Source organism: Centropristis striata, chromosome 11, assembly GCF_030273125.1.
Source record: "Centropristis striata isolate RG_2023a ecotype Rhode Island chromosome 11, C.striata_1.0, whole genome shotgun sequence".
NCBI classification, from domain to species: Eukaryota; Metazoa; Chordata; class Actinopteri; order Perciformes; family Serranidae; genus Centropristis; species Centropristis striata.
This window is the reverse complement of record NC_081527.1, coordinates 2,740,106-2,754,841: the sequence shown is the minus strand read 5'-3', so window position 1 is coordinate 2,754,841 and position 14,736 is coordinate 2,740,106. Positions and strand designations below refer to the sequence as shown.

General features: G+C 36.4%; 1 protein-coding gene across 1 annotated transcript; it reads right to left on the bottom strand.

Annotated features, from left to right (window-relative positions):
- Positions 1 to 429: 429 nt before the first annotated feature.
- On the bottom strand, positions 430 to 12,823 carry LOC131980927 (immunoglobulin lambda-1 light chain-like). The gene is made up of 7 exons (XM_059345230.1): positions 12,497 to 12,823; positions 12,088 to 12,404; positions 4,037 to 4,085; positions 3,147 to 3,154; positions 1,097 to 1,400; positions 890 to 964; positions 430 to 578 (listed from the first exon to the last, which is right to left on the bottom strand). The coding sequence occupies exons 1-7, from the start codon at positions 12,537 to 12,539 to the stop codon at positions 430 to 432; spliced, it is 945 nt and encodes a 314-aa protein (XP_059201213.1). The 5' UTR covers positions 12,540 to 12,823.
- Between the last annotated feature and the right edge of the window lie 1,913 nt (positions 12,824 to 14,736).

Sequence of the window (14,736 nt, the reverse complement as noted above, 5' to 3'; positions counted from 1 at the left end):
TCTGAAGTAAAACTGAAATACATCAAAACAAGGAGGTTTCAAAAAACAGTCAGACTGTGATTTTTCACTTTATTGAGAATGTTTCACTCAAAGAATTTGACAAACTTGATGAAAATGAATCAAAGAAACAGAAAATACTAAACAATAACATGTCTACAAGAAGCTAATGATTGAGATTAAATCTCTATTATTATACAGGTCACAATTCAAAGTGGAAATTAACTAAAATATCAAAATAACAGCAGACAGAATGTACACTTAGTAACTGCAGATATATACGTGTATATGTGTATTTATAGTTTTAGGATGACTGTATCTTCCTTTTACAAAACAACCACAACACGTCATCATTGATATTTGTGAATACTGATCAGCGTGATGAATGAGATGAATTGATGAGATTTGATGGTGAGAAAAGGCAGAAAACAGTCAGTCAGCATGTGTGCAGTTGGTGGACGGTCCCTTGTTTCTGATGATCATCAGCAGAGAGAGTCCACAGCAGAACACCAGACTCTTCACTATCAGCACTGTGTACAGCAGGCAGAGCAGCTTCACCCTGCACTGAGACTGGAAGGACCCTGACACACACACACACACACACACACACACACACACACAGTCACACAGTGTGTAAATGTCAACAGAACATCATCAGATTTTCATCAGTATAACTTGGACTTTTCCAGACGGGACAAGCAGCTTTACATGAAGACAGGGTCGGCTACACTTTGAATGAAAGCTCAAAGGTCCTTATTGAAGACAACAAGTCAGGGCCCCAGCCAGCTTTTGAGCTATACGGAGCCAGGACAGAGACTTTCAATGTTGGCATTGAAAAGCAAAGTGAAAAAGGAAAGATTGTGATTGAAGGAGAGGCAGCAGGTGATCTTACAGTCAGCTTGCTGCAGAGCTAGCAGGTCTGGTGGCTCTCTCTCTGGAGGACAGGAGGCTGCTGGAGCTGGAACCTCTGAAACAGAAAAGGAGTGAAATGTTTGGAGTTGCAGTGAGAAATGTCAGTCCTCTGCTCCTCTGCTCTCTTTGACAGCGTCTCCACATGAAGCTGAATCACTGCTGAACACAGTCAGCGAGCCTTCATTACCTTGTTCTGTTGGGGCCTCCACTTGGGCCCCCTCGTGCTGGACATAGCAGCGGTATTTATACGTGCTGCTCTCTTGCTGAGGGAGCAGCAAGATGGCGGCGGTGCGTCCCGACTCTCTGAGCTCCAGCTGCTCTCCCTCAGCAGGGGGCAGCTCCTCCAGAGGACCGTTCTCCTTTCGTCTTTTCCAGGAGAAGCGGACCAGAGGAGGAAACATGGCTGAGGCCAGACACAGCAGGGAGCTCTTCCCCTCCAGGTGGGCTCTGGGTGCTGCTGGGTACACGCTCACCACGGGCTTCACTACCTGCTCACCTGAAGTTTGACAGCAGCAACAAGCAGCACAGACACACATTGACACAGTCAACAGCAGCTTACAGCACTGCACTGCATTCAGTGTGATCCTGGAAACTACATGGACTCTGATCACTAAACTACTCATCAATACAGCACAAAGTTCACTACATATACTGTATTCACCTTCATATGAAACACACTCAGCATCTAATGTCAGCATGGATTATATGGGGACACAAGATCACATCTTTCATTTCACATTATTTATCATTCATTTTTCTTACCTATAGAAATTAATTTCATATAATGATGACTTGTACCTTCATACAATGGAAATGTCTTTATATATATCACACATTTTAAATAAAGCACATATTTACCTTCATGTCAAATATTATTTTCATGTTAGGGAACACAATATATTGAATGTTGACGCTCCAGTCCAGTGTCTAGTTATTGAGAGGCGAGGCTCCCAGTTACTGCTTTTTGTTAGTGTCCTTGAAGGAGCCACAGGATGGCGGCTTTGCTTTAACTCTGTGTTCATTCACTCACATTGACATTACTGATGTTACTGACTGACACACTCCACATTTGGACTGATTTCTTTACTTTATCACAATAAATCTCTTCTTTAATCTTTAATTTATCATCATTCTTTGTGTCCATTCCCGTTTTTGTCATGGCCCAGGAGTCGAGTTATGACTAAATGGGGGCTCGTCTGGGATATTAACCACATATTTACCACAATAAACCTTTTACAATTTATATAGGAACAAATCAAGACATAAATCATTTTATGACTTTTTTCATTGCATTTTTTCATAACTTCCTGCAAAAATAGTTGATTCTTTCAAATGTGAATGAAAATGTCCACTTAATAAAATAAAATAGAGTAAATGTGATATTACAATATCATAATTATATAATATATTAACATATTAATTTAGCATGATGTGCAGAACATATTTAAAAATACATTTACATTAAATTCCAAAATCGCTTTGTCCGATTATCCATTATAACATTTAATGTATTTTCTTTGTACACTTTTTAATTGAATATATTTAAGAAATGATCTGAAAATTATCTCATTCTGTTTCATTTTCAACTTAGAAAATGTCCAAATTTGTCAGTGTCAGGTTTAAAATATATTTTAATATAATATAATATACTACAATAACATAATATAAAATAATGTAATATAGCATAATGTAATATAAAACAATATAATATAATATAATATAATACAATATAATATAATAAAAAGACGGTCTTTATCCTTTAGGATGAAGTCAAATATTATATTATTGTGAAAGTGTAAAACAATTTTTATTCATCATTTTCTACACATGATTATAACTTACATATTTAATCAAATGCAATTGTCGTTTTAATGATCTCAAAAATTTTGCATTTTTAAACTATGAATTCTTACCATTTCTATCTGTTATAAATTTTATTATATTTGGCACAAACTGTTTTCTTGCAATTTTAACTTCTTGCTTCAATGTTTGATTCTGTCATATGCGAATAAAAACTGCCACATAATACAATATAATCTAAAATTAGATAAAATATATAATATAACGTAATATAATATTTTATATGTTATAATGTATTATAATGCAATATATTATAATAAAAATATAATACAATGAAATATAATATAATATAACATCAGCAGGTTGGGGCAGATTACTCTGAAATGGATTCAGCTGCTGAACAGAAATTTCACGGCAGTTTTTGTCATTATAGTAACTTGATCCACTGGATTACAAAAATATGTAATCAGATAACTTTTTAATTGCACTTTATGCTATAAAATGGAAACTTTGATGCCCAAATAAAAATTAAATGTCTGCATCTTCCAAATTGAATAAAAACAGTATTGAACATGAAAAAAAGGACCCTGAGTTAATCAAAAATGAAATGACCATATAAATAACATATGACAGAATTAAACATGAGCTCATATAATATTATATAGCAACTTAATTTGTGTTAAAATTATTTACACGTTTTCCGCTGTATACTTTACTCTATATGCTAAATAAACAGATCAAAATATTAATAAATAATAATAATACATAAAAAGTAAAACAACACATAATATTGATCTATACTTTCCTAAAGGTTTTATAGGTTATTATATATAATTTATAATTATTTTGTGTGTTGACACAAAGATAAAAGTGTGTGCCTTTAGATATCATCCTGTATCACATATAGAAATGACTCATTAGTCACCATTTAATTGACATATCATATTCAGTATGATAAATATAAATTTAGGACATGTTTATCATCATATATTACACAATTGTAGTGATAGTTATAGTGTGTTGTTTAATAAAAACAAGAGGCGCTGCTGAATTACTGAGAGGATCAAATACTGTATATTTGTAACATTTCCAAAATGAAACTTTTTCTATGTGAATCAGTTTAATCTCCTGCAGAAATAAAGAATAACTTGAGTTGTGCCGTGAGATTTAAACATCTTTTCAGGAATTATGAAGCTTTGTTTATGTAAAAATAGCTGCATGGCTGCAAGAATTCTCTACTAATGATGAAAAAAGTCACAAGCAGCAGAAACTCATTAAAACACATTTTCAATAAAACTGCTGAAGGAAAAAGAAAGTTTATTCTTACCTACAAACAGTTTAGTTCCAGAGCCAAAGATGAAGTACGCGTAGTCCCCCTCGCACAGTGAAAAAGACTGATACAAAAACCTGTCTGCTGCTGAATGTGTCAGCTGAGGTGAACCAGTCCACATTATGAAGCAGAATCATATTTCAGCTCCATGATGTGTTTCTCTAATGTTCATATTAACATGACTGTCTCTTCTTTTATGTCCTTTTTAGACACATTAGCAGAGTGTCTCCGTGGATCGTTGGTTCAGACGTTCATGTTCCTCAGAGGATGAACCCTACTGACTTTGGTCAGTTTTTATCAAACACCATCATCAGCTCACGTCTTTAAATTGTCCATTACTTTGATTTATGACGTGTGTGCGTCCAATGACAGGACGCTGGGCCACACAGCCAGTGTGTGTTGCTCTGTAGTCTTGTTTTGATTTGAAGGAGAAAGAGTTGTGATCCTCCTACTTTTTAAATCAGGTCAACACATGAGACCAGAGTTACCAACTTATCACCGCAATAAAACACTTTGGACTTCTACGACGCCGTCACTACACCCATAGAGGCTCCCGTCCCATCTCTCTGGACCGACTACAGCTGCTGCACTTCCTCATTCTGTCACCACAACAACTCACCACGTCATCAGGAGAACCACCACGTGAATGCCTTCAACCTTCGCCCAGTACCCACTTCCTCCATGCAAACTTCAAAACAAAAGCCTCTGAAAAAAGCCCTGTTCAACACAAGATCCCTCAACAATAAAAGCCTCATCTTAAATGAATTCATCACTGACAAACAACTAGACTTCCTCTGTCTGACTGAAACCTGGCAAAAACCCATGGAATATTTCACACTAAACCAAACCTTCCCTGCTGGATATTCATACATGGACATCCCTCGCTCTAAGGGCCGAGGAGGAGGAAAACACCACCAAGACCTCAACCCTCGGCCACTCTCCATCATTGCTGCACCATCTTTTGAACATCTGGCATTTAAACTCCCCGGTCCAAAACCTCATCGTTGCTATTATCTGCCGTCCACCCAAACCCAACCCAACCTTTCTGTCAGATTTTTAGAATTCTTCACACAACTGTCTTCAGTCTCCCCATCTGTCCTCCTCCTAGGAGACTTTAACATCCACACTGACTCTCCTGACTGTAACAGCACAACAGACTTTTTTTTTTTAGATTAGATTAGATTGAACTTTATTGTTACTGAACAAAGTAACAGCTACTTGGACAACAAAATGCAAAATATAGGCCACCTACAGTAATGCCAATAAATTAGAATAGGAGTTTGAGTTGTTACTGTTTTGCTCGCCACTATTCACTATATATCAATTTATTGTTGTTGTTTTCTCACCTGGTTCTTCCTGCGTGCTTTCCCTTTCCCTTTCTCCTTCTCTATCTTTCTCTCTTTCCCTTGGCACTGACAATCATACACAAATATATTGTAGCAGACCATTTCCTACATAAGTCATTTGATACAACATACAGATAGCTGGTTTATATTATCTGTTACTTTAGCTTAACACGCTTCAGAAGAAGAAAAAACAAGACAGAGATCATTATGGACTGTCCCTAGTCTCTCAGCTGAATCTGTCTTTTTTCTTTTAAAGAACTGTCGTATGTCCATTGGTCACTGGTAGACCACACACACACACACACACACACACACACACAGAGAGAGAGAGAGAGACGCTACACAGTAAGACCGGACAGTAAAAGCTTGTTAAATTAAATAATCTGTGCTCAAAAAATTAAAAAAGTATATACACCACATATTTTCTGAGTCATTAGTACAAATTTGTAATTTTCAGTTAACAGTACTCGACCGCTTTCATTTATTTTAGTCACTGTACTCAAATAGTTTGACAGTAAACTTGATGACGTCACGTCACGTGCGAGCGTCCTTCTTCTCCAAGCCTGTCGGAAAGTCCGCCATTACCGCTACTCGCGTCATCAAGAAAAGCCGAGATTGAAGCAACTTTCTCAGCAGGAGTCGCTAACAGTGAACGCCGTGCTGACCGCCCTCACCGCCCTGACCTCCGTTATTTTCATATTCGCTTTGGGAGCACTAATTTGGTAAGTTAAGAGTTGTTTAAGCGCCATATTTTAACGGTGTGCATTCGGGCTGTCTGCAGTTATTTGTATCTGTCCGTTAAATGTGATTTGGCTAGCTTGATTTGTAAATGCCTCACTTAACTGTTAGCTAATTTACATGTAAAGAGGGATTAGAAAGTGGACTTGTGGGATTTTTATGTCAAAGTGGAAATTTTGTCTTGTGTAGAAAGTTTTCTGGTAAATTTCATAAAGTTGATTTTACCACACAATGTCGACTGGAACTGCATGTTTCATCGGCATGCATGTCCGGGCATGTCTCGGCTTAACGGTAACTGAATGTTAATGTTTTGTATGGAGGGTTTAACTTTAAAGTTAAGGTCACATCAGTTTCAATTTCACGTTTTACCGGACCATTTCTGTTTTTTTGTAACGCACGTAAACTGGCTTGTAATCAGTGTGGAAAAATAACCGCAGTCCAGCGGTCAAGTGTTCCCAGTCTTTGCATGGTTAAGGTCATTCCGACTGTCAAACAGAAATAAGATTTTATTGAAAACAAATAATAATAAATAAAAAATAGATAATATCTCTCTTCTTAACCTGAGAGTGTAGCAATACCCTTTTATGTCTTGGTTTAGAGATATAAGAACTGTTTACATTTTCCATTTGTCACAATATCTATAGATTAGCAAGAACTTAAGTCTGAGTAAAGTGAAATATGTTCATAAACCTGTTTTAATAAGTTTGGGATTAAGACATTTCACACTGTGTGAGGTTAATACATTAATCAATGTAATACTTCAAAGATATTGTAGATAATGCTTTTGTTGAAAGTGTATTATCTTGCTTAAAATGTCATTCTTTTTTCTCTGAAGGCTGAAGCAACAGGCCGACATACACAGTCTTCAACCTGGTATGTTATTGGCAAACATTAAGCTTTTTTCTATATTTGTTTTGCATAGTTGCTGAAATGTAAATTAATGCACCACAATTAAATTAATCTAAAACCTGTTCCACAAGTGTTTTCAGTTGATGAGAATATATGGAAGAATTATCCTATCTTGATTCAAGAGCGTAGATTTTCAGTTTGAGAGCATAATTTGTCTTTCTCGTGCTCAGATTTGTTCTCCTCATGCTCACATTTTGCGCTCGCACTCAGATTTCTGCTGCTTTCTTTCAAAATGTATGCATGCACTTAAAAATCACATGCTTGTGCTCACATTTCTTCTGCTTGGACACAAACATTTCGCTCGCACTCAAATATGTCCTGTGCTCGCTCAAATCTAAAGTCTACGCGCTCAGATCTCAACTCTGCGCTCTCAAAACTTTTGTGCTCGGACTCAGAACACGCACGTCCTCTCAGGTCGAGGTGTCTGCTCAGACTGAACGATGTCCCGCCCTGCGCTTAAAATAGTGTGTTTCACCAGCCAATAGAGAGACAGCTAGATTGTTGCCCCGTCTTAGGTGCGTTGCCTCGCCTTTTTGAGCGCTCCGTCGGGGCGGGTATATGGTCTGTTTGTAAAACTGCTTCTCTCTTAAAATACACCAATTGACCATATTAGCCAGCTATTTGAATCGTCACCTATTTAAGACGCAGCATATTTATGTAGAATTAATCTTAAGTAGTCCTAAAAAGAGTTATCGTAGTTTAGATTATATATATATATTTTTTTTAATTATTATTTATATATATATATATATATTTATTGTTTTTTATTTTTTTCCTGTTCAGTGGTGTCACGATAGTCCAGTGGTGGAGGACGCTACCATCTGTTGCATTTTAAACCATGGGACGCCGGTTCGCATCCCGTCCGCTGCACTCTTGCTACATGTCTTATTATGATTTACATTTTTAATTGATAAATTAATGTAACAGTAATACAATCCGTGTAACCAGCTGCTTCTCTTATTGAAACGTCACCTATTTAACAAGAGATGATGGGTAAATAGACTTGGCTACGTGATTAAAAAGGTATAATGAAAAATACACTATGATGATGATAATGATTTGAGGATAACATTTGTGCGTGTAATGCAGTGTATCACCGTCCTATTTACGCTGTCAAAGCCAGGGAGCCCGTAATTAGGCTAATGTTGGTAATACTTTCACTTTCACAAGAAGAAGACTTTGAGCAGGATTCGGAGCGCGGCAGCGAATGAATGGGAGACAGATGGATGGCCAAAGACCTCAAGTAAGTTCATTGCTAAATGTTGCTACAACTCAAAACACTTGTACTTATCAACATATATAGCGGGCCTTTGTCGGCACTAGGGACAGCAACTCATTATGAATGAAGTGACGTCAGCGGGGATTCCCTTCAGCTCGAGCATCCTTATGTGTGCCGACCTGCCGCTGGTACGATCATACGTTGCCAATTATTGTACTTTCGTTGTACATGTTACAATGAAGGCCCGCTATATATGTTGATAAGTACGAGTGTCAAAATGATTACTGTACTGTTATTGAGACTACTGTATATGGTCGATGTGTTTTGAGTTGTAGCAACATTTAGCAATGAACTTACTTGAGGTCTTTGGCCATCCATCTGTCTCCCATTCATTCGCTGCCGCGCTCCGAATCCTGCTCAAAGTCTTCTTCTTGTGAAAGTGAAAGTATTACCAACATTAGCCTAATTATGCGCCCCCTGGCTTTGACCGCGTAAATAGGACGGTGATACACGTTGCAATAAGAGAATCAGCTGGTTACACGGATTGTATTACTGTTACATTAATTTATCAATTAAAATTTTAAATCATAATAAGACACGCAGCAAGAGTGCGGTGGACGGGATGCGAACCGGCATCCCATGGTTTAATATGCAACAGTTGGTAGCATACTTCACCACTGGACTATCGTGACACCACTGTACAGATGAAAAAAAAATATATATATATATACGCACCTAAGACCGGCCCACAATCTAGCTGTCTCCCTATTGGCTGGTGAAACACACTATTTTAAGCGCAGGGCGGGACATCGTTCAGTCTGAGCAGACACCTCAACCTGAGAGGACGTGCGTGTTCTGGGTGCGAGCACAAAAGTTTTGAGAGCGCAGAGTTGAGATCTGAGCGCGTAGACTTTAGATTTGAGCGCGCACAGGACATATTTGAGTGCGAGCGAAATGTTTGTGTCCAAGAAGAAGAAATGTGAGCACAAGCATGTGATTTTAAAGTGCACGCACACATTTTGAAAGAAAGCAGCAGAAATCTGAGTGCGAGCGCAAAATGTGAGCATGAGGAGAACAAATCTGAGCACGAGAAAGACAAATTATGCTCTCAAACTGAAAATCTACGCTCTTGAATAAAGATAGGATAATTCTTCCATAGCATTTTAAATGTTATATATTTTTTTCTATTCAAAACATATGTATTTTGGGCTTTTTAGTTAAAGCTACTTAAAACATTTTTTGAAACTGATTACATAAAATGTTTCAAGGTAAACTAACTTGCAGTTTTGCTTTTAAATTAAGTAATGTTTTTAATAATATAGGAGTTTTTGTGCATTGTTAATTTAACTTAAAACAGTTAAGTACATATTAAGTGAATAATTTCTTACAGACAACTTACATTTTTTATGTTAAAGGCAATAAAAATATTTAAGGAAGCCATACTTAATTCTATTCTTACTGTGAAAACAAAATACCAAGTAAAAAGTACTTAAACAAGAATGTTTGTGTAACTTAAAAAATGTAGTTAGTGCCACTTAAAATAATTTAGTTAAAGCTACTTAAATTAAAATGTCAATATAACACACAAAGTTGAGGAAGTGAAACTAGAAAATTTCGATGTAATCAGTTTCACCAATTTTTTTGAGTTATATGAACTTGTCGGGTTTTACAGTGTATGAGTTATCTTTCACACATCTCATACCTTTGTGTTATAAATAGCCCATACATATAGACCTACTGTGTGTGTGTGTGTGTGTGTGTGTGTGTGTGTAGTATATACTACTACGTCTGCATGAATGTAATGTGATTATTATTGTTGCAAAGTCTGGTTCAGGTTAAATCCTCTGTAAAACATGAATAAATACAGCAAAGAAAAACAATTAACTATTTTTATTGTCTACTTTGACACTAAGACACAACTGAAAAATATCAAATATGAACTAGGAATAAATAACAATTCATTTAAAAAGCCACAGTGAGTGTTTTCACACATACTGGTATTATACAGTGATTATGTCGTTTGTTTTCACTCTGGTCCAATGCCCTGACAGGGAGTCATGTTTCCATGACGACGGACCAGAAAAAGACGTGCGTGACGTCAAATTATGTCTCTAAAGTAACGATAAACTTTAACAACAGAGACACAAGTACGCACTTCACAGGTACACAGTTAATTTGTCGCACTGCTCCTTTTGTTTAATAAACGGACCGCTCCTGTTTGACTGTAGCTGCGCTAATGGCGCTAACGAAGCTAACCGGGCTAACTAACTGTAAAACGGTGCCTGGACTCCAGTACTCCGATATGGTATCTGAATCTGAACAACTCCAGGTAAAAGGAAAGAAGTATGAGACAGAGCTGGAGCAACTTACTTAGTTGATTCTCAACACGACAACTAAAGGATTCTCACTCTGCGTGTGTCGCTGGATGCCGGTCGGCCAGCGGAGCGGTGCAGAGGGAGCGGCTGAGAGGAGGATGATACCATTTGCTAAGCGGGGGTGTTTTCATTTTCATCCTTAACATTTACATTTAAACCACAAACTACAGAGTTTGTTTTGGACATCATTTAAGTTTGTCAAAGACAAACAAAAATTTTAGGATAACAACATTTCTTACTCCAAGTTTTAGGGGGGCTGAGCCCCTAAATAATATTATTATTATTATTATTATTATTATTATTATTATCCTCCTACTTTTTAAATCAGGTCAACACATGAGACCAGAGTTACTGTTCACACAAACAAACAGTGAACAACTCAAACTACACTTTAGGACAAATATTGTAAACACTCAAATATTTCTGTTGACCTGAAGGTCAAAAATATGAAGCCAGAATGAACCTTATTGCTTGAAAAGGTTTGTTGCCAAGTGAAATCTAAAAGTGATCTCAGTGTTTGGATGTATGTATATAGGCTTTGACATTAATGTCATTATTCTTTGTTTTCAAACCTTCAAATATCTTGTATATTAATATTCTGTCACATACGCTCATGAGACATTTCTCTGTTGATTAGCAGTTAAAATGACATCTTAAAACTTGTATAAATATGAGGATTCATCCTCTGGGGACCATCAACATCCACTGTAGATGTGATAGAAATCAGGCCAACAGTTCTCTTGTTCTGGATCAAAGTTTTGTTTGGATGTAAAGACGGAGCCAAAGGTCCCACTGCTCACAGAGAAAAACCTTCATTCAATCCAAATACATTTACCAAATCTCTGTTGAGGGGGAACTGTCACAAATCCTACAATTCACTTGTATCATTTACTGAAGTGAAATGATCTGCTCAAATCTGTTCCAACATGTGATGGAAGAAAGCTTTTATTGTGAAGGAGCCACAGGAAGCAGGTCAGCATTGTGAGGAGGAACGGACTTTATTCCTGCAGCAGGTCAAAGCAGAGGATTTTAATCTTTATCAAAATGCTGAAGCTTGTTTTTGTTTCATCATGTTTTTAATGACAAACTGCTTTTCAAACAAGACTTCTTGATGTTTTTTACTCAGTTTATTTGTAATATTCATTTGACTCTTTTCTCTTTCACTTCTTTTATCTTTGTGTCTCTGTGTTGCTAGTTTGTCCTCACTGTGTGGAACAACAATAAACCTGCTGGAATATCTGATAAAAATATGAATAAATATCATATCAAATAAATCCTGACAGCAGTAAAGAAAATAAATCCCTCAGTTCAGTGTGTTTGTGACTCTGGCTGAGATGGAGGTGAAATATGTGAACCTGGGCTGTGGTTTACTGCTCTCTTCCTGTCACAGACACTGTTTGACATCTGTTCATCTGGAGGTTTTTGTACAGGCTGCAGGGATATTTTATCACTGTGGGGAGCAGACTTACTACAGGAGCAGTAGTAGGTGGCTGAATGAGTTAGTTTAACGCTCTGGATCTGCAACTCACAGCCGTTCTGTTTATTCACAGATGAGAAATCATCTTCCTGAGGATGATTGTAAACTTTATATGTGGTACCAGTATCCATTTTAATAACAAGAATCGGTGTGAATGTTTCTGTGTCTCTCTTCTGGTACCATAATACAAAAGGGTCATTACACTGTCCAGTGCCTCGACAGCTGAAGGAGACTCTTTCACCAACTCTCCTGGTCCATGTTAAATCCTCCTGAAGCAGCTGTGTTGCCATGGCAGCCAGCGCTGTGTGGAGACAGACAGGTAGATGAAGGTGAGTGTGACAGTGTTTGTTAAAGGTGGAGTTTGTTGGCTCCTGATTGGCTGGAAACACTCACCTGAGCACAGACAGCACAGAGCAGCAGCTGGGAGGAAAAGCATTTTGTGCAGCGGTGTTTCCTCTGGTGAACCTGGGGAGAAGTGGCGCTCTGATGCAGCTGAGGCCAAACAAGGAGGAGCTGCGAGATCAGACGAGGGCCACGTGGTTTCTAACAGGTCCTCAGACCTCCCATCAGCCCCTGTGGTGGAGAGATAAGGCTGCTTCAAAGCACCTCACTTTCCTGTGTCTTCACACTAATATTAAACAGAGTCTTCAGCTGTTTTAAAGTCTCTGCATTAGCTGCCTGTTTGCTTCACAATTGATTTTAAAGTCCTTTTGATTGTTTATAAAGCTCTTCATGTTTTATGTCCTATTTATTTCTCAGAGTTGCTTTTAGCGTATGAACCCTGTAGAACCCTCAGGTCTTCTGCTCGTGGCCTCTTAATAATCAAATTTTTAAAATTATTTATTTATTTATTTATTGTCTTTGATTGTTTTAGTCTGGATTATAATAGAGCTCCGTTAGTTTGTTTGCAGTCTAATTATTTACTGTATTTATTTTTTTAAATGTATTTTATTATTTCATTTTTGTCATTTTTTTCGTATAGTTTTTAAATAGATTTTATTTATAATAATAATAATAATAATGATGATAATAATAATAATAATAATATAATTGTTATTAGAATTTGGATTATTTTTATAATTTTTATTTTTGTTATCTATAATCATTATTTATATTTTTTGAATTACTATTTTTTTATTTTCATTCATTAATATCCATTTGTTGATCAAAATATCAATATATTTAACTATTTATTACATTCCATTGTTTGAGCTCATCTATATAATTTGATCAATATAATGAAAATAAGTCAAATAGCAGTTTATTTTATGATTAAATACTTAAATACTACCAGTTTTCCCTTAAAATGTATTTCATTTCTTTTATATTTGGCTTGTTTTTAATCAGGTTTTATAATGGTAATGATAATTATTGTTATTATAATTATGTTTATTTTTATTATTACTGTTGTTATTTTTTATAATTACCATTACTGTGTTTTGTAATTATTATTGTCAATGTATTTATTTATTTTCATTACTAGTATCCATTTTGTTATTCACCTATTTTATCTATTTACTATTTTATTATATCCTATTGTTTGAGTTTATTTAAATAATTTGATCAATTAAAGTGAAATAAGTCAAACAGCAGCTTATCTTATGATGAAATACTTTGTGAACATTCTTTGTCAGTTTCCCTTTAAATGGAATAACACTGTGAGACAAATGTCAGTCTGTTCCTTTAAGACGTTGAGGGAACAGTCATGATACATTTCATATTATTTCCACAGATTGTTCTTCTATTACGTAGGGTATAATTCTGAACAGTTGGATCATTTTCAACGTGAAAACATATTACATCACATGTGTGACATCACATGTCTCTTTACGGTGTTAGAAAGGAGTCACAGCCATAAATAAGCTCTAACAACATGGCTGTGTGATACAAACTGAACTTTATCACAGACAGAGAGCGCCACCCTGTGGTTAGTCACAGGAAGTGCAGGTACCCACATGATGATGATGATGATGATGATGATGATGATCACACACACACACACACACACACACACACAGTTTTGAATGTAACTGAAATGTGTAAACTGGACAAAAAAGGTTTTTGAGTTCACTACATTATTATTATTGCAACATATTCCAGATGTATTATATTTATTTGATGGAGAAAAGTTTCTTATTAAAAGTTACATAAAGGAATAGAGGTTGTCTCGTGCTTATTTTGAATTTGTCGACTGTTTTAACATTTAACATCAGCACAAGATCACAAACCAGACTCCATTCAGAAATCTCTTGTGTTGTGATTTCTTCACGCTGTACTAGCAGAGCATGGTCAACAGTATCAAATGCTTTTAATAAATCTACAAAGAGGGCGGCACAATCATTTCCTTTGTCCATGGCACATATAATATTGTTTGTAACAGATGTAATAGCAGTAAGTGTACTATGTTTTGATGTGAAACCAGATTGTAGGGGACTCAGCACATCATTTAGTGAGAGGAATGTTTGGAGCTGATTGTTGACCAGAGATTCTAGAACCTTAGTGAGACAGGGCAGTTTGGAAACTGGTGGATAGTTGTTGAGGTTTGATTTATCACCACTCTTATGTAGTGGGACAACATGTGCTGATTTCCATACCTGAGGGATAACAGCAGAAGAAATGGACAGATTAAACAG

Bases quoted from the DNA above. Each gene is read 5' to 3' on its own strand.
- LOC131980927 (XM_059345230.1), bottom strand. From the start codon at position 12,539: ATGCTTTTCCTCCCAGCTGCTGCTCTGTGCTGTCTGTGCTCAG. The intron at 4,086-12,087 runs GCTCCCCACAGT...TCACTGTGCGAG, and splicing joins ACTGCTCCTGTAGTAAGTCT to GGGGACTACGCGTACTTCAT. The intron at 579-889 runs GTAAGATCACCT...TGTGTGTGTCAG, and splicing joins AGCTCTGCAGCAAGCTGACT to GGTCCTTCCAGTCTCAGTGC.